At 48.9% G+C, this 20,695-nt stretch overlaps 1 protein-coding gene across 6 annotated transcripts in view; it reads right to left on the minus strand.

The window, feature by feature from the left end:
- LOC115527056 (transforming acidic coiled-coil-containing protein 2-like) overlaps positions 1-20,695 on the minus strand; it is a 125,002-nt gene that overhangs the window by 57,826 nt on the left and 46,481 nt on the right. For all 6 annotated transcript variants that reach the window (XM_032595137.1, XM_032595136.1, XM_030334440.1 and 3 more), the window contains 2 exons: positions 1,711-6,936; positions 1,035-1,148 (listed from right to left, as the gene is read on the minus strand). In XM_032595137.1, coding sequence (XP_032451028.1) covers positions 1,035-1,148; positions 1,711-6,936 — 5,340 coding nt within the window. The remainder of the gene's footprint in view (positions 1-1,034; positions 1,149-1,710; positions 6,937-20,695) is intronic.

A 20,695-nucleotide genomic window follows, 5' to 3' on the forward strand; every position in this document is an offset into this window, starting at 1 on the left:
TGGGGGTGGGGGATTACGTGCTACGTCAGCAGCAGAGACAAGTGCCCAACGCAGATGACACTTACATCTGCCCAGGGCAGCACGTGCCTGCTTCTCGCCGGCCCAGCGTTCTAAGAGGTGCCCTTGTGGGGCAGGGAAGGCAGCTGGGTGTCGGCAGAAGTGCTCAGACTCGAAAAACAGGTGATTGTGCATTCTTTCCGCATGTGCGAAATATGAATCAAATCATTTATAAAATGCTTGCAGCTGTTTGGGAGGACACGCTGGGCTGCCACAGGTACTAATTTAAAGTCCACCCTGCTACACACACACACACACACACACACAGAGCACCAGAACAGCCAAATGTCCCAGGATGGTCACATTTCCCCGGAAGGGTGAAACTTCTGAGCAGTAGGTTTTCTACAACCACAGGTGGCATTTCACAGAGGAAAGAGCCGGCAGGGGCATATCCCACAAGTGTGAGGGTTCAGGATTCACAGTGACCCCTTCATCTGCCCCCTAATCTCGAGATCTCTATGGAGTAGGACTGGGGTTGGTGAGTAGACATTCCAGCCTCAGAGATTAAATCAGCGTTGAACCCATCTGCCTCAAAAGGCAATAAGCCAGATGAGTGGTTGTCTAGGGCTGGGGTTGGGGGGTGGCGTGTGATGTCTAAGGGGTGCAGGGTTTCTTTGGGGGGGGATGACAATGTTCTAAGATCGACTGGTGTGATGGTTGCACAACTCTGTGAATTAACTAAAAGCCACCGAATTGCACAGTTCGAATGAGCGAATGTGCATTACATCTCAATCAAGCTGTTGTTGTTGTTGTTTTTAAGGTACTAAACTCAGATGTGAAATTCACTCCCTCCCGTTCATAGCAATGCAGCCCTCAGTCATCTTGGGCACTGTTTCACCTGTATAAGGAATGGGAAAGGCTATTTCTTTCTTATATAAGGACTCGTGTGTCAGCAGATCTCTCCTCTGCAAAACACCCAATGTGTCTGCCAAAGCAAGGCCTCTTGGTTCTCCAAAGGCTGATACCTTTTTACTGACCTTTCTGCTCCTCCCACACTTCTGGCCTCGTCTGAAACGACGTTGCCCGGGACGTTTGGAGCCTCCTTCTCGGGAACTGAAAGTAAGGTGGATGGATCGGGCCTGGGGCTCTTTCTGGGATAAGGTAGAGAAAGCGATCGATGGTAAGAAGGGTATCTGTCTCCACATCCTACTGAAAAAGCCCATTTCCCAATTAGAGCTGTAAGTGGTACTACCCCCAAATCCTAGACAAAAATCACCTTCCAGCAAGTCAACGGCTTGGAGATGCCTTGGGATCATTTGGGCCTCTCTGTATAAATAAATCCAGATTCAAAAGCAAATGTATCTGGGCTCCAGGAAAACATATGATCGACTCCAACCTCTGACCCAAGAGCGTGCTGCTAGCCAGTAAACATTTCACGCTCTTCAGACAGTTTTCGTTAAGCGAACGGAAGGTCACGTACCGGGAACGGGACACTGGGAACAAACAGCTCCCTGCTTCCACCATTTTGCTCACATTTTTGAAAATCGCTGCACGTCCAGAGGTGGCAAGCGAGTAAACTTAAACAGTTAAGTATGGACGACTTAGCTTTTTAAAAAAACCACCCGTCTGTTTCACTGACTCTTAGAAACCCAGGGTGGGAATCGCTCCCGAAGCTGGCCCCACGTTCCCCTGGGAGTTTGTCCTCGTCTGTACCTTTCAGCGTGGAGCGCTCCCGGGGCCTGGTTTTGCAGCTGCGGGTCCCGAGGTCCCTCAGGCTCTGGAGGTGAGGAGACTTGTAGCTTCCCGCCCCCAGCAGGGATGGGGGGCTCAGGGCCCGGCCACTCCTCAGCCTGCTGGTGCACAGACGGGCTGTCCGGGCTGTCCTCCGTGCCCGGGGCCCCGCCGGTTCCTGGCAGCGCTGGCCCAGGAGCAGCACCCGAGAGCATCCTCGGAGCACCTGTCTCGGGCGGGTCACCAGACACACGCGCCCTGGTCTCGGCTGTGCTCAGAGTGACGTCACCCTCTGCTTCCCCAGCAGCTCCTGCCACGGCGCTGGGCTCCAGGGGAGTGGCTGATGCTTCTCCAGCCTGTGGCTCTGGGGCATTTTGCGTTTCTGAGATCCCGGCACCACCCCCATGCCTCTGCTCACCCCCAAGCGCGTCGGGGGGCCAGGGTGCGCCGATGGCCTCGGCCACAATCTCCCCACGGGGAGAAGATGCTCCCAGGGCCCAGGTGAACACGGGCGTGCCACTTGGACCCCCTGTGTGAGCAAAGCCCCAGGCACCGTCATCCTCTCCGGGTTGACTGTCGCCGGTGGCCGCTTCTTGGTGGTACAATCCGGGAGGAATTCTGTCTTCTGGAGCTGAGGCCCCTCCTCCGTGGCTCTGGGGAACCACCTGGAAGTCAGCAGCCTTTTCCACGGGCGTGTGCGGTACGGCTCCCGGAGAGGAGAGGCCCGAAGCTAATTCCCTCTGGGCCCCGCCCTGCTGTGAGTGGGCCTGGCCCCCAAGCCCCGGCTCGGCCTCCCCAGCCCCCTCTGGCTTCTCACTGCCCTCCACCATCTGTGGGACACCAGCCATTTCCTTCCCCACGCTGGCACCGGGCAGGTTCTGCTCTGCGGCTGGTGCCGCCAGACCCCGCAGCTTTCCTGGAGCGAGATCCCGGGGGACCAGGCGGGGGATCTCAGCCTCCGTAGGCGGCCCTCGTTTGTCTTCCCTTGTGCCCACCCCGAGTCCAGCAGGGAGGGCGGGGAGAGGGGCGATGACCGCTCCTTGAGTCCCGTCTGGAGGCCTCTCTGGGCGTGGCCCTGCGAGGTCCTCACCCCGCACACTCCCCTCGGCTCCTGCCTTTTCTCCCGCTGCATTCTGGGGCCGATCGGCGGTCAGGGCTCTGAGCACAGACTTCTCAAAGATCTTGGTGATGTGCTCCCTGAAGTCAGGGAGCCCAGCGATCATGCCGGTCTGCCTGGAGTTTGCGTCCACGCCACCTGACACGCCCCTCCTTGGATCCTTGGAAGGTTCTACCATCTTCTCCCCGCTGCCTTCCGTCTCCCTTGCATCACCTGCCACGCTTCCCTCACTGGCAGGGCGTGCTGGCATCTCCCCGGGCTTGGTGCCTGCGCCGGGCGCTCTTGCCCCCTCCTCCCCTGTCACCTGCTTACTCTCGGTCAGAAGCGGCATCCTGTCCAGGTAGGGGACGGAGCCCGCAGGTCCCTCAAAGTTTCCGGCTTTGGGGCCTCCGCTGCCGGCTTGCACCGCAGAGATTTCGCCACCTGCTCCTGGTTGTGAGAGCGAGGCCAGCCAGCCGGCAGAAATCTTCCTGGGGGTAGCATCCTCCAAGGCAAGTGGAGACTCTTCTGTGGCACAAGGTTCTGCCCCCTTCCCAGCAGCACCATCAATATCCAGGTAGGGAGTGCCGGGCGCAGCCTCTTCTGGTGGCCCCGGTGGCAGGGGTTTCTTTGGGCTGCGGACAGCCTGGGCTGCAGAAACATCCACCTTGCTCCCGGGAATGGCACCCAGGTCTCTGGCCGCGAGCAAGGCATCCCGGGAGCCGGCCGAAAGCTGTTCTGCTCGGCAGGGCTCAGCGAGGGCAAAGGTAGAGGCTTCCTTCCCAGGGGAGGCGCACTGCTCAGTCTGAAGGCAGCCGCCCCACACAGCAGCTTCCGCTGGCCCCTCCAGAGCCCGCTGGACCCCCAGGTCTCCCTCCTCAGCGTGCCCACCGGCCTCAGCAGCCCCACCATCAGCACCTTGATCCTGAGCCGCGGGGAACCTTCCAAGAAGCCGTTGGGCCTCTGCATCCAAGGTTACGGGGAGCTCCATTCCCTTCGGTGGGGCCGGTGCTGGTTGCTGCCTGCCCGCCCGGGTTTCACCACTCGCCTCTCTGTCCGGGGCATCCCGGGTGGGTGTGACTCCAAGGGCGGCCGGCGGCCCGCGAGCTGCATCCAGGAGAGCTACTGAGTCAGGCCAACAAGGTGGGGTCCCCGCTGTGTTCCCACTTGCCTGCTCCGTCTCACCCAACCCCCGGAGCGGGGGCTGAGCGTCCGCGGCTTCTGAAGCTCCTGCATCACTGAGACATGCTTCTTCATGCTGACTGCTGGCTTTCAACACACCTGCCGGCTCCTGCTGGGACTTGTTCAGCCCCTGCTCGGCACAGCAATTCTCCCTTCCGCTCAAGAGACCCGCAGGAGGGGAGTCCTTCAAGGTGTCTGCCGCAGGAGGCGAGTCCCCGGCGGGCACACTGCCACCGCATGCTTCCTCTTGCTCACCCTGCCCTACCCCGGGCAACCCCAGTCCCGTTGGTGCTGATGACTCTGGCTGCTCGGTCTCAGGACTTTCTGGAACCGTGTCCCTGGGAGCTGAACTTGGAGCATCACACAGACCGTCTTTGGGGAGCGCACGTTGAAGCTCTGATCTGGAAGCCTGCTCCTCTGTTCCATACGGAGGCAAGCACGCATCCTCCGGAGGCCCCGCAGGTATTCCAGGAGCATCTGAGCCCACGTTCCTAAAACCTAGACCCCCTGGGTTAGTCTCCTTCTCACGTTCACCGTGCTGGGGCTTCTCCCTGAGCATGTCAAAGATGGATGCTTCTGGGTCTGATTGCAAGGGCTGGAGAGGGGTCTCAGAAGACACCGAGGGCCCCTCAGAAGCAGCTCCTTGTATCCGGGGGTCCCCCAGGCAGGGCGGCTCTCCCTGCCGACCTTGCTCCAGGCTGAGCATCGCGAGCCCAGAGTCCACTGCCAAATTCTCCCCCTCGGGGGGTGGCCCATCAGCATGGACTTCCTGACCAGCTGCCTCACGCCCCAGCCCACAAGCCTGGCCCGGGGATGTCAGCAAAGCCTCCCCGTCACAGCTGCCGGGCCTCGGCGCAGATGGGGGGCTCCTCCTCTTTGTCTCCGAAGTGCTCTCCGCCTCCTGGGCTTTGGGGTTGACCTCTGCAGCAGGAGCTGACAGGAAATCTGATTTCTCAGATTCTAAAGCAGGAAGATAGTCCATTCTTTCCAACCCCCCCACGTCCTGAAGGGTGTCGGGACACTGGGTCTGCAACCCTGGCCCCTCCCAGACGGCTTCTTCGGGAAGAATGTGTTCACCAGTTCCGTCCGGCCCAGGGGGCAGGAGGAGATCCTTCTCAGGGAGCTTGCGCAGGGAGCCAGAGGCATGGACCGCGCGGGCTTCTCCCATCATCCCACAGGCCACCGAGCTCCCAGCTGCATCTTTTGATGGAGAGCCAGGCCTGTCGGGGTGCCCAGGACCCTCCTTCTTGAGGGGCTGGGCTGAGTCCGTGCCGGGATGCGCTCTGCTCTCCACGTCACGGCTTAGCTTTGAAACCTCGTCTTTTTCTACCTCTGGGTCGGGCTTGCGGCCGAAGGCCCCGGGTTGCTCTCCCCATGGGTTCTCAAGATCTCCACTGTCCAGTGGCTGTGTGACTTCTTCCTGTCCCCTAGAGTTGGCCCCAGGTGGTCTGCTCTCCTCCTCAGCCACTGCTGGGCTTTCAGGGGTCACGGCTTCATCCTTTGGCCCCAGTGACTTTCTGGCACTTTCATCTGATGCACTGGGTGGGGCGGGGGGCGGTACCCCTTTTTGGACTTCATGGTCCCTCGCTGAGAGCTCTCCCCTGTCCTCCGGGGGCACAGGGTCAGGACCCTCTCCAGGGCTCCCTTCTAGACCTTCTCCCTCATTTCTGAGATCTGATGTGTGCTTCTCCCGTCCCGTCAACCCTGCGTCTGCCAGCCCTTCGGCCGGATCTCTAAGAACTGGCATCGCAGCCCCGGAAACCATCTCTCTGGTCGACCAGCCAGGCTCTTCTGCAGCAGCCGAGGCCCCGGCAGCGGGCTGCAAAGCGGAGACTGAAGGTGGATGTGCGTCCTCCGTCGGGGCCTGTGGGGAAGGCTCGGCGCTCACAAGCGAAGCCCCTGCGGGTCGGTTGCCTGCAGCAGCACAGACAGCTATACTGGGATCGCCTCCCTGCCCCGCTGTCTCCAAGTGTCCCCGAGCACCGCTGGCATCCACGGTCTCCTTCCGAGAGTCCCCGGGCCCGGGTGCCAGCACAGGACTCGGTGAATCCCAGGGCAGCTCCGGGTGCTCCAGATGTGCTCCCATTTGCTGCTGGCAGCTTTCCCAGGAATTGGTGCCGGCCTCTCGGGCAGCCCCTGAGTTGTTCCCAGTGGGACGGCAGGCCCCGAGGAGTCCTGAGTCATCAGCTAAAGCCTGAGGCAGTGCCTCCACTTGGCAGGTTTCTCTGTCTAAGGCTCTGGGCACCCGATCTTGTGGAGTTGGGGTCTCGGGCTTTGTGGGGGGCTCTTCCAGGCCAGCTGAGCTCTCCCCGTCTGGTTGAGCTGCAGCTGGGGCCTTCGGGGCCGCTGGTACGGAAGCTGCTCCCTGCCTGGACTCTGCGAGGGGAAGGCCACCTGCGACCTCTTTCCCTTGGGACTCGGAGCCGCCAGGCTGGCCGTCTTCTCCACAAAGCTGTCCCTTCATCAGCTCTTGAGGAGGTGCTGCTGAAATTGCTGGCAACTGGTCAGTGCTACCGGAGGAAGATAATTTATGTCCCTCTTCCTTCAGATGTCCTCCTCTGCCCTGGGCACTGGGGACGATGGCACCCACATTGCACTGAGTAGAACTGTCCCCTTCAGGGACAAACGCTGTTGGGACATCCCCATGGGCATTTGGGGAAGGTTCCTTCCTGGGGTGTTGAATTAGGGGCCAGTCTTCAGGTGCTGCTCCGGGGCTTGGCAGGCAACCTTCCGGGGGGCCCTCGGCAATGGGCGTGGAGGCTGGGGGGCACTCAAACTCCCAGGGCACTGGTGGCCAGAGCAGTGGAGAACCTTCTGGGCCTCTGGCTTCCTGTGGGCATTTGCTCGGCCCTGTCACTTCTGGGGACAGGAAGCACGGATCCAGGCTGGCAGCACCTTCAGAAGTGGGACAGGAGCTTCGGAGCCCAGCACTGCCAACAATGAAAACATTTGATGTTTCATTCATTCTCATGGATGTGAGGCCAGAGCCACATCACAAGCAGAATCACCCCCACCCCCACCTTTTCTCCCACTAAAGACCACAAAGCACAACATCCCCGTGCAGCTCACTCCTCGCCACGAAGAGACCTCGCTCCCCAGTCCTCCCCCTCCCATAACCATCACACAAGTCTTCGCTTTCTCCAAAAATCAATTCGGGGGCATCACACACATTCAGCTTGGAGCTTTCCATGTTGCTCGGCTGTGAATAGGGAAATATGAAAACAAAATCCCAGTAGTCCAAAACGCAGGAGAATGAAAGTTTTTAGTATGCATAAACCATAATAGAGGGTTTGAACCAGTTCCATGTAACTTACAAGGTCGGTCCTAAGTACATATGTGAACCCTTAGATGTTCAGGAAAAAGGCACAAGTGGGCAAAGCCATGCTTTGAAATAAAGAAGTATTCTTGGGTCACCTGGGTGGCTCAGTCGGTGAAGACTCTGACTCTTGAATTTGGCTCAGGTCATGATCTCATGGTCTGTGAGTTCAAGCCCTGAGTCGGGCTCCATGCTGACAGCACAGAGCCCGCTTTTGGGATTCTCAGTCTCTCCCTCTCTCTCTGCCCCTCTCCCCCACTTGCACTCTAAATAAATAAATACATACATAAATACATAAACTTAAAAAAAGAGAGATAAAGGGTTATTCTTAATAAAGGTTGACTTGATTCTTCTTAAAAAAATTTTTTTTAATGTTTATTTATTTTTGAGAGAGACAGAGACAGAACGCGAGTGGGTTAGGGGCAGAGAGAGTGGGTTAGGGGCAGAGAGAGAGCGAGACACAGAATCTGAAGCAGGCTCCAGGCTCCGAGCTGTCAGCACAGAGCCCGAGGCGAGGCTCGAACTCATGAGCTGTGAGATCATGACCTGAGCCGAAGTCGGATGCTCAACCGACTGAGCCACCCAGGCGCCCCCAAAAAGTTGACTCGATTCTTAAATTCAACATGCGGTACTGTGAGGGGCATAATCCAAACATCGATTCTGTTTAGGTCTGCAGTTTCTGCCTGTGACCTATATATAAAACTAAAAGCTGAATTACCTTCATACCCATATCTGTCCTAACTTGAACTTACTTTGCTGGACAGCATGTGAACCCTGCAGGCAACTTGGGGGAACGTGGCTCAGAATGATGGATTTGCTGTAGGTATCCAGCTATCGGGTTACTGTAAATTAGTTCATCACCTGCCATATCTGGACTGGGCTTTTCAATTCTACGTGGTTTTTATTAAGCACATTTAAAAATTTTTTAAAATAATACATGGCCAATACAAAATTTTGAAAATGTAGGAAAAATGTCTCCCACATGCTTGCCGCTTGGAGTGTTCTGGCGAATTTCCTTTTCTTCCTACACAAGTTTTTAAAGGATGCGGTTTTGTTATTCTGACATAGCTGTGATTCTATGTACTTGTTATGATCACATACCTTTCACTGCCAAGAGAAATTGCTCAAGACAAAGTTAATAGAAGTATGGTTTTTCCAGGGCTTTTACCATGTTTTTAAAAATTATTATAGGGAGAAAGATCTAGGGAATGGCTTTGTAAGTGTTATATATATACACATTCATGTAGTCATACACCCACAGTGCTTTGCTTTTTTTTAAATGTTTATTTTATTTTATTGAGAGAGAGAGAGTAAATGCATGCGAGCAGGGGAGGGGAAGAGAGAGAGGGGGACAGAGGATCTGAAGTGGGCTCTGTGCTGACAGCAGAGAGCCTGACATGGGGCTCGAACTCACAAACTGCGAGATCATGACCTGAGCCGAAGTCAGAGGCTCTGAGCCACCCAGGCGCCCCTCACACACCCACAGTGTTTTGAATGTGACCAGAGGAAAGATCCTACTCTACATGCTCACTTCCAAAATTCCAGCTCATTTATCAGGGATGCACACAGTGGCAAGGTGGAAAACATTCCTATTAAAATTTAGAAATTGCAAAATCCATATATTGGGGCCCTAACCCCCAAGGTGACTGTATTTGGGGATAGGGTCACTAAGGTTAAATAAAGTCACACGAGCCGAGTCCTAATCCAACATGGGTGGTGTTCTTATCAGAAAAGGAAGAGACACCAGGAGTGCGTCACACAGACAAGAGGCCACGAGAGGACACAGCCAGGAGCCACCGTCTGCGGGCCGAGAAGAAAGGTCTCATCTGAAACCACCACCCCTACCCTTGCAATTCCAGCTCCTAGAACAGTGAGAAAATAAATTTCTTCTGCCAAAGCCCCTCAATCTGTGGCAGTGTAAGCCGACCAATACAACAGGCATACGGGTATTTATCGTACTATCCTTGCCACATTTTGAGGTTTCCAATTTTCCCAGCTGAGAAGTTGGGAACATAATGTACGCTGCCCCCAGGAATAAAAACTTCTCCAAAAGGGAACCTGAATGTTTGTGTCCCCCCAGTTCATGTGTCGAAACCTGATCCCCAAGGTGATGGTATTGGGAGGTGGGGCCTTTGGGAGGTGACTTGGTCCTGATTCTGGAGCCCCCATGAATGGGATTAGTGGCCTTATGAACGAGTCCCCGGAGAGCTCCCTTGTCCCTTCGGTCTCGTGAGGACGCAGTGAAAAAACGTCCATCTGTGAACCAGGGAGCAGGCTCTCAGCAGACGGAATCTGCTGGCCCCTTGATGTTGGATATCCTGCCTCCAGAACTGTGATCAACCAATACCTGTTGGTTACGCCCCTAGTCTCTTTCCCTGACTCTATTCCAGCCTCTCCCCAGGCCCCTCACCTATGAAATGTGCTTGACATCTTCGAAGGGGGTATGTATACACCATCACAGCACCTTCTAATCCTTATTTAAGCCTGTTCCCACACATATAACACAGGAGTGATGTGCTGAAAATATTTAAGATGGGCCCAAGAAAGAGTTGGCTACTGTCTCAACGAGATTCATGTTTTCAGACCCCTTCAGGACTGACAAGGGCAAAAAGAGAAAATTCAGGGGGTGAGTTATCCAGACCCCTGTAATCCTCAGCTGGTCACACGGACAGCTGCGCCCAGAAAGTCCTGGCCCAGCGTTGACTCTGTCTGCCTCAGGAAGCACCAGGCTCGGAGGGCTCACAAGCCACAGGGCTGTTGGCTCATGGATTGTTCTGGAACCAACAACTCTGCACTCCACATCTGGCCAGCTCCCTTTTAACGAGCACTTTGCATTTTGTGTCCCACCCACAAACGAGGGGTCTCACCATTTAGAAGTTAATGAGATCAGTGGTGTGTAATTTGGAAATGAAGCACTCCTCCATACGTCTGGTTGATCCAGAAGCACAGAACACAGCCCCCCGCCCCCAACACACCGGTAATGACACAAATAAAACCACTTCCTTGTCCCCGCCTCTGACAGGAGCTGCCAGCTTAGAGGGAGTGTGTGGCTTCCCTTCAGGTAGACTGAGGGACAAGATGATAGATGCACTCAACTTGGGCACCTTGAAAACCTGTGAGTCTTATCAGACAACCACCGGGAGCAAATTCCCACCGCGCGTGGGACACACGACTCCCCCCCTCCCTCCCCTAATAAAAGCCCTGCTTGGGTTATTTAGCATAAGCTAAGCACCAGCAATTTCTTTGATTATCCATCTGAAGCAATTTTTAAAACCAGATTAAAGCCACTTGTCAGAAGCAGATTTGCCCAAGGGCAGGAAAAATTCTGAGAACCGATCTGTGAGGGCTCTTCAGTAACTGAAGGTTACATAATGTCCTTTTATGCTTCAAGACTGTATCAGCATGTGTGGGACGGCCATCCAGCTCAGAATCCAAAGGCCGGCTCTTGAGGGCTGGGCAGCGTAGACCTCTCAATGGAGGCTTTGCAGCCCGAAGGGGGCGCTGCCGTTGAGTGGAAGTTGCAGGATGAGGCCCGATGCAGGCCCCTTGGTGCAGACCAGAGGCCCCCAGCACAACAAACGGAGAAGCGTGGGCTAAGAGGTGATTTCCTGCAGCAAAATTTGGAGCAGACAACAGAGGTGCAGAAAAGGCCGTCCCCACTACCCTGGCTGGAGACAATCACATCCAGATGGGCTCCTAAATACACAGTTCTGAAGACATACACTTGAGCCACCCAGGAATGTTCAGAGAAGGAGGCCGTTTGAGAAAAAAACAAGCGTGGCCCCTGAACTACCAGGGTTGAAGGGAACCAGCAAAACCATAAAACATCACTGTCACGATGGAGAGGTGGCCACATACTGAGCATTTATCAAGGCCAGGCCCACGCTAAGCCCTTTTCAGTTATGACTGTGTTTAATGCACTCAGTAGCCCCGCAGAATGGATAGCCCTTACTGCCCACATGTAGAAATATTCCCAGAGAGGTTTAAGACTGGACTCAGGGTCTCGGAGCTCCTGATGCGAAGCAAGATCAAGCCCCGCGCCGCCTGGCTCCAGGGCCCTGACACCTCCTGCTTCCCTGTGCTTGCTGGCCTCACCTCTTCTGCACGGGCACTGCTTCTCCCATTCACTCTGGCTGCATTATTCTGTCTTCCGGTCTGCAGCCAGAGCGATGGCTTAGAAATAAAAGCCTGATCCCATCAGCCTCGTGGGAAGACTCTCCGATGGCTTCATTTTGCAATCAGCTGTGGCCCCAGCCTGCCTTTCCTGTCTCATCCCACTCGGAGCTCCCCATCCGTGCATCTGCCTGGAGCCCAGAGCCCAGAGCCCTCCTACTCTTCCCCAGCAGGTCTCAGTTCCACTCATCACTTGTCAACAAAGCCTTCCTGACCTCTGGGATCAGATCTTCTTTCACAGGCCCACCTAGTGATGGCTGTAGTCACAGTTGCCATCAACATGGATTGATGACCATTCCCTCCACTGGAGGATAATGAAGACTGAGTCTTTTCTCTTTTCAATATTGTATCCTCAGTAGGTAGGGTATAGCAGACATTGAATATATGAATGTATGAGTAGATGGATGGGTGATTGGATGAATGCTTGGGCGGATGGAACATTGGGTGGATAGATGGTTGGGTAGATGGATGGGTGATTGGTAGATGGACGGTTGGATGGATGGATGGATAAATGAATGATTGGTAGATGGATGGTTGGTGGATGGATGATTGGGTAGGTGGATGGTTGGGTAAATGGATGGGTGAGTGAATGGATGGTTGAGTGGATGGACAGTTGGGTAGGTGGGTGGGTGGATGGGCAGATACAAATAAACCCAAAACAAGGATTCTAAATATACAGAAATGCTCCCAAATCACAGTTGTTTGACTTGAACGTTAGGAATGCTCTTTTCTTCCAGGCAACCCTAGCATTCTAGTAACCTGTTTAGTCCAAACACTTCATTTTACAGATGAGGGAAATGAGACTCAGAAAAGGCAACACACTTTTGTTTAAATGCTTCTCCCAAAGAAGTGAGGTTAAGGCCCTACGCACACTGGTGGGTCTGATGAACTAGGGGGTGTGCTGCAAGAAATTTGTTACTAATTATAAAGTACAGAAGTCTGTGAATAATTTGTTATTTTCATAAATTAGTGTAATTTCCCCACATCACATCATCACTGTTACTCACTGCATTCCAATGTTCTTTCTAGAAAAGAAAAGCAAGGAGTAAAGAGAGATCCTGTGAGTTCGACTGCAGCCCCTGGGGACCACCAATCCTAATACACTATCCCCAGTCGTGGCAGCTGGGGTGGTGATGAGGGGGCCCGGGGCTGGGGACGGTCCTCGGCTGTGTGCGTTCCTGCCTTGGCCCACCAATTTGGTGTTTTTCTGACACAGCTGAGCTCTCAGAGAAGTATGACACTTCTGCCCTATTCTCCCTTAGCGTAATCTCTCGGGAGGAGGTGAGACTCCTCTGATTGGTGACTTGGAGAAAGCAGCCCCCATAGGTACCCTTCTCCTCCCCCAGCTGCCTGCCATGTGACAACCTCTCTGGGGCTGGCCCTCCCCAGCCTTTGTGGCCCCCTGCACTTGTACACAGCCTGGCACTGGGTGTGGAGGGTTAGTTCAGGGGGCAGTATTGGGAGCAGCCATTCTGACTTGCTTCCCTGATTCCCCTCCTCCATGGTAACACCCCCTTACTCTCCGGAACAGTGCAGACACTCTCACCGGGCTCTGTGTTAGGAACCCCCCCTCCGCCTCCCTCCATGGAGGGACCCCTCCCTGGGATGCATATGCTCCCTTTTCTATTCTCCTAAAGCCTGTGTGCAGACTCTCTCTCAGTACCTACACGCTGTCCTATTTGTTTGCTCACTTATTTTCCTGCTGGGTATGACCTCCTGGAGGCTAAAGGGAATTCATCTCATTTGTTTTTATATCTCGGTCTAGCACCCGTACGTACTCTGCCGAATGAATCGTGGAATGATGGAATGAGTCTATAAATGAGGAATAATTTTGTTCACTGACATAAAAACCTGCTTACTTGAGTTAACTCCCATACTGTGAGATGGATCCCTATTCCAGGGAGTTTGGGAAAGGATTTCTGTTCTAAGTGATTTGTGCAGAGGAAAGAATTCTCAGGTTAATAAAGAGAGGGAAATTGTCAAGTCCCAACAACTAAACATGGCTGGAACATGGCTGAGTCAGTTAAGCATCTGACTCTTGATTTTGGCGCAGGTCATGATCTCACATGTTCATGAGTTTGAGCCTTGCATCAGGCTCTGCACCGGCAGCATGGAGCCTGCTTGGGCTTCTCTCTCTCTCTCTCTCTCTCTCTCTCTCTCTCTCTTCTCTCTCTGCCCCTTCACTGCTCATGCAAGCACTCTCTCTCTTTCTCAAAATAAGTAGACTTCAAAAAACAAAACAAACAAAAAAAAAACAATTAAACATGGTATTTCATGGAGAAAGCCACCCCCTCAGAAAATTCTTTGCGATTCCAGCAGATTAGGTCCAATCTACACACACGATCTTAACTTGTCCAAACAGTGCTTCCTGCACTGAGGCCTAGGAGCCCACTGACCTTAGCAGCCTTGTCAGACTCAGCTTTGTATTTTTAATCCAGTTTTAACTCTTTCTTATGCTCATTCTGTGATAGGAAAAACAAAGACCACAATGCTTGAGCAGCCCATGAAACAGGTGGAAGGAAAATATTGTTAGGTTCTAAAGAGTTACGGGGGAGAAGGGTGTGTGTGTGAGGGGGTGTTTTCCTTGCTATTTCATCTGCACTCTGCCACATGAACTTTTACATGACTTCAAGGTCATGGTCACTGTCAGTCTGCTTGTGGGAATCCATCATTCGGCATAGCATAGGGAGGAAACCCGGCAACTGAATTCCAAGGAAAATTCAAAAATGATCTTCTAACCAATTTTTTCAGCATCTTTCTCGTAGCGTCCAAAAGACAGCGGAATGACCCAATTTTGTGCTTCCCAGACTGATTGCTGGAAGGGCTGACGGACTGTTGCACACACGAGCTCAACGTCGCTGGCACAAACCCATGTCTCTGTGTGTCGCTCACATCTATCGTTGTCCTTCCAATGCATCTAGATAAGTCATGATCAGACTCCAATTCACTGAAATGCGTTTCTGACATAATAATTCGTTCTGATTGTTCAGACATTTCCTAATGTTCAAATACCAAAAATAAAACTACTATCCCATTAGAGAGGATATCTTTTTTATTCATAATAGAGAAAGGTCTTTGAGACTTTAATAAGCCCAAGTCAAGGAATTTGGTGGAATATTTGGTAGGAATATTTTCTTAATTTTAATTTAAATCCTACTAATTATCCACGGGAAAATGCAAGCAACTGTTTTGTTTGTGTGCTTGGATCATGGGGGTATTTTTATTTTTATTTATTTATTTTTTTGTGGGGGGCAGGAAGGCGGCCAGGGTGTTTATTTTGTTTTGACATCAAGAAACAACAAATAGCGGTAAACATATTTTTGCTAACATTCCTTCTTGATAAGACTTCTAAAGTTTATTAAAATCATTTTCCTGCCTTTGTCAACACAAGAAAAGTACAAAGCATTGGAATCTTCCCTTGATGATTGAAAAATCTTTCAGAGAATTTGGGGCATTCCCTGAACAAAAAGATGTTACCAATGTCACCATGTGAGGCTGAACCCATGTGTACTGAGCTAAAAACTGTGAAGAAGGGTTTTTTTTTCTAGAACATGTCCCAGTCACCAGCCTATTTTGTTGAGATTTGCCTCTCTATAATTCCACCAGCCTAAATGTGTGTGGGGTGGGGGGAGTTGATGAGTCAACATCACCAGAGGCCAAGCCAGTTCCATGTTGAAGACATAAAAACCATCCCAGGCTCCTTCCCAACATTAACACAGCTGCGGTGATGATTTGGGAAGATTAACTCCTGTCAAGGTTGGCATTTGAGGCCACAAACAGAAAAGAGATTACAAGTGTATGCAAAATAAGCTGCTCTTGAAAAGGAAAGAAAAACAACTCTTGCCCATGGTATCCTCTCTCTTATTATTCTTTTTCTTCTGGAAACATCTCCCTACCACTCCCAAAGTAAATGCCAGGTGTTTTGCTGCACTTCCATTTAAAACTAGAGAAAGAAACTTGATACAGTGACTTTTTGGTCTTTTCAGAGAGCTTGGGTTGGAAAGTGTCATATAAAGAATTATTAACAATGGGGGGTTGGACTAATGGGGGTTTGGCCACTAGAGGAGACATGGGCGACAGAGGTCTGTGATCCCCAGAGAGGGAAAGCAACAGAGTAAGTGCTCTTCTTACCCCAGCTAAGTCCTGAAGGATGTGGCCCAGGGAGTCCATTGGTCTCTTGGGCTTGCTGAGATGGAGCTGGGCATCTGAGTGCCAGAGAAAAGAAACTTGGACAAAGAGAGAACTCTGGGGATATCCAAGTGCTGATTAGCATGTATATGTATATGAACCTGACACTAGGTTCAGACCATCAGGAAGGTTTATGGGGAAGAATCCTTAAAGCTAACACAGGGCTGGGAAAAGCTCCTGTTCCCACCAGCCACAGTGGAAAACCCCATAATTCATGGGACGTCTGCTAAAGCACTAAGAAGTGTCTTGCCTCAGTGGTGGAAAAAATGAATCCTGGGCTAAACACTGCTCTGATCCCATCTAATGAAGCCCTAAAAGGATTAGGCTGTTCCAAATAACTTAACTGCATCCCAGAGCAAAGTTCAGGAATATTTATAAGAATACAAAAATATCCAGAATCCAAAAGCATAAGGCCCCACAGTATCTGGAATGCAAAGAAGCAGGAAAATATGACCCACAATGAAAATAAAACTCAGTTAATCAAAACCGACCCAGAAATTATGCAGATGATAGAATTAGTACACAAGGACTTTAAAAAAATTTTTTTTAAGTTTATTTATTTATTTTGAGAGAGAGAGAGAAAATATGAGTCAGGAAGGGGCAGATAGAGGGGGAGAGAGAGAGAATCCCAAGCAGACTCCACACTGTCATCACGGAGCCTGAAGCGGGGCTCGAACCCTGGAACCATGAGATCATGACCTCAACTGAAGTCGGATGATGAACCGAGACACCCAGGTGCCCCCCCTCTAAAAAATTTTTTTCTAAGTCTACTTACACAAGGACTTTTTAAAAAGTATTATAACTGTGTTCCATATGTTCAGGAGGCTAGAGGGAAGATTGAGCATGTTAAGTACAGATGTGGAAGACATAAAAAAGATCCCAATTAGGGGCACCTGACTGGCTCAGTCAGTGGAGCATGCGACTCTTGATCTCGGGGTTGTGAGTTTGAGCCCCATGTTGGATGTAGGGATTACTTAAAACTAAAATCTTAAAAAAAAAATCCCAATCAAGTGTGCCAAGAAGAAAATTCTAATATCTAAAATGAAAAACATAGTGGGTGGGATTAGGAACAGATTAGTCTTGACAGAGAAAAAGACTAGTGAACTCGAAGACAGAGCAGTAGAAAGACTCCAGAATGAAACACGCAGAGAAAAAGACAAGAATTTTTAAAAACAGAGCATCAGTGAGTTGTGAGACAATTCAAGCAGCCAAATATGTATGTAATTAGAGTCTCCAAAGGAGGGAGGGAGATTTTTAAAAACTATTTGAAGAAATAATGGCTGCAAAACTTACCAAAAATGATGTAAACTATAAACCCATAGATATAAGAATCTAACTCTCAGCACAAGAAACAAGAAGGAACTTACACCAAAGTATATCATAACCAAATTGCTTAAAACCAGTAAAAACATAACAAAATATTAAGAGCAGCCAGAGAAGGAAAGACAGAAGAACAAAAGAAAGGATGGCAGGAGTTTTTGTTGGAAACCACGCACGCTAGAGTGCAGGGGGGCAATCAATTTCAAGTAGTAAAAGAGAAAAGAACTGTTGATCAAGAACTCTTTGCCTAGCAAAAACAGCTTCCTAAAACATGGGTGAAAAGAAGGTTTTTTTTCAGACATTTAAAAGCCAAGAGAATTAAGTACCAGCAGACCTATCTTTCAAAAACTGTTGAAGGAAGTCCCACGAACCAAAAGAAAATAATACCAGATGGCCATCGGTACCTACACAAAAGAATAAGTAACAGCAGGAATGGTGACTCTGCAGGCAAATGTAAGTTCTTTTTTCCTCATTATTTAAATCTCCTTTAAGAGATAATTGGCTATGTCAAGCAAAAATAACCTATGTCGTGGGATTTGAAACATACATAGAAATAAAATATATGACAACAAAACACAAAGGCCAGAAGGGGAGAAATAAAAATATATTATTGTAAGACTCTACTAAATGTACATGAAATGGTGTAATAACACTTGAAATGCATCACATCAAAGATGTATAGTATAGATCCTAAAGCAACCACCTACATAACACAAATAGTTATGGCTAATAAGTTAAAAGGGAAATAAAATAGAATCATTAAAATAATGACTTTTTTTCAAAAGAAGCCAAAAAGTAGGGTAAAAGGCACAGAAAAGAGATGGAGAAAACAAATAAGACTGTAGATTTAAACCAACCATATCGATAATCACATTAAATGTAAATGTAATAAACACTTCTGTTAAAAGGTAGTAATATTCAGAGTGGATGGCAAAAGAAAGACCCAACTATATGCTGTCTACAGAAAAAGCATTTCAAACTTTGCTTAAAAATACAAATAGATTAAAAGTAAGAGAATGAAAGGCAGGGGGAAACTATACTGTGAAAATGTTAATGAAAAGAAAGCTGCTGTGTCTGTATTATATCAGACAAAACAGATTTTGGAGCAAGGAATATTACCAGGCATAAGGAAGATCATCCTAATGATAAAAGGTTCAATTCATCAATAGGACATAAACATTCTAAAAGTCTATTTAATAACAGGGGCGCCTAGGTAGCTCACTCCATTAAGCATCTGACTCTTGATTTTGGTTCAGGTCATGATCTCATGGTTTGTGAGATCAAGCCCCATGATGGGCTCTGTGCTGAAAGCATGTGGAGCCTGCTTGGGATTCTCTCTCTCCCTCTCTTTCCACTCTCCCACCACATTCTCTCTCTTTCTCTCAAAATAAATAAATCAACATTTTTTAAGTTTATTTAATAATAGAGCTTCAAAATACACAAAGCAAAACCTGATCAAAAAAAAAAAAAAAAAGAAAGAAATGGCCAAATCCCTGGTTATAAAGTGATAGTTCCATACCCCTTTCTCAATAATTGATTGAACAAGGGACACCTGGGTGGCTCAGTCAGTTAAGCGTCTTTAGCTCAGGTCATGATCTCACTGCTCGTGGGTTCGAGCCCCGCATCGGGCTCTGTGCTGACAGCTCGGAGCCTGGAGCCTGCCTCAGATTCTGTCTCTGTCTCTCTGCCCCTTTCCTGTTTGTGCTCTCTCATTCTCTTTCTCTCAAATATAAAATAAAACATAAAAAAAAAATTAAAAAAAATAATTGATTAAACAAGTAGATAGAAAATCAGCACAGATATAAAAGACCAGAGCAACACTATCAACCAACTTGACCCAATTGCTAAACACTACCCATTAGTGGCAGAATTATATTCTTTTCAAGGACAAATGGTACATTTAGAAGATAGACTATATTCTACCCATTTTAAAAAGTCTCAATAAATTTAAAAAGATTCAAATTATCCAAAGCATATCATCTGGCTACAGTGGAATTAAATTATAAATTAATAACAGAAAGATATCTGGAAAGTACCCAACTATTTGTATATTAAATAATACACTTCTAATAGCCCATGAGTCAAGGAAGAAATTAAAAGGAAAATTAGAAAGTATTTGAACCAATACTTGAACCAAATGAAAATTAGAACACACATGGGGCACCTGTGTGGCTCAGCTGGTTAAGCATCTGACTCTTGGTTTCAGCTCAGGTCATGATCTCACGGTCGTGAGACTGAGTCCCACGTCAGGCTCTGCACTCTCAGCATAGAGCCTGCTTGGGATTCTCTCTGCCCCTCTCTTTCTGCCCCTCCTTATGCTTTCTCTCTCTCTCTCTCAAAATAAATAAACTTGAAAAAAACATATATATATGATTAGAGTTAGGGTTAGAGTTAGGGTTAGGGTTATATATATATGGATATATATTGGATATATAAATATATATATATAATATATATATATTAGGGTTAGGGTTATATATATATGGATATATATTGGATATATAAATATATATATATACCTGAATGATATTGTGTTATGGATTTGCCAAACCCATAGACTGTACAGAGCAGAGCTTGATATAGACTGTAGATCTTAGTTAATAATGTATCAATATTGGTTCATTAGCTGTAACAAATATACCACACTAATGTAAAATGTTAATAATAAGGCAAACTGGGGCGCCTGGGTGGCGCAGTCGGTTAAGCGTCCGACTTCAGCCAGGTCACGATCTCACGGTCCGTGAGTTCGAGCCCCGCGTCGGGCTCTGGGCTGATGGCTCAGAGCCTGAAGCCTGTTTCCGATTCTGTGTCTCCCTCTCTCTCTGCCCCTCCCCCGTTCATGCTCTGTCTCTCTCTGTCCCAAAAATAAATAAACTTTGAAAAAAAAAATTAAAAAAAAAAATAAGGCAAACTGTATAGGAGGAAGGGGGGTATATAAGAATTCTTTGTAGGGCTCAATTTTTCTGTAAACCTGAAACTGCTCTAAAACATAGTCTATTAATTATTTAAGTATGTAGTATATAAATACCTGTATTAGTATATTGTTTAAATATTTAAGTATATTATGCATAATATATGTATGTGTATGTTGTGTTAATATGTATGTTAACATATTTTAAAATATTTAAAAATTATATATGTGTGTCAATATATTATTTAAATATATTACATAAATATTATTGTTTAAATATATTAGATAATTATTGTTTAAATAGATTACATAAATATTTATACCAATAAATATATTGTTTGAAGATATTTAAATATTTAAATACATGAAAATACATACACACATACACACACAGCCACCACAATCAATAAAGAATGAGGAAAATGTGAAAAGCTTGAGGGAAGCACTAATATTTTAAGAGCAATTGTCTATAGATGGTGAGTGCATTGGTGATTTTTTTTTCCCCCTCACTTGTCACTTTTCTCTATTTTCCAAATTGTTGCAATACATGGGAGATGATCTCAGGATGGAAAAATACTCCTCCTCTCCTCTTTTTAGATGCCCTGTTGAAACCAGATGAGCAGAAAGCAGACACACACCTAATTCTTTCTCAGCCTGTATCTCAAGTCGGGAGCTCACCCCCCGCCCGCCCCCCCTCCTCTCTGTGTTTACTTCCTGCCAGAGATAAATAATGAGTCAGAAGCAGGACTGGGGACTGGCGGGGCGGAGGCTGCCCCCGGCT

The sequence above is a fragment of the Lynx canadensis genome, chromosome D2 (genome assembly GCF_007474595.2).
Source record: "Lynx canadensis isolate LIC74 chromosome D2, mLynCan4.pri.v2, whole genome shotgun sequence".
Lineage (NCBI taxonomy): Eukaryota > Metazoa > Chordata > Mammalia > Carnivora > Felidae > Lynx > Lynx canadensis.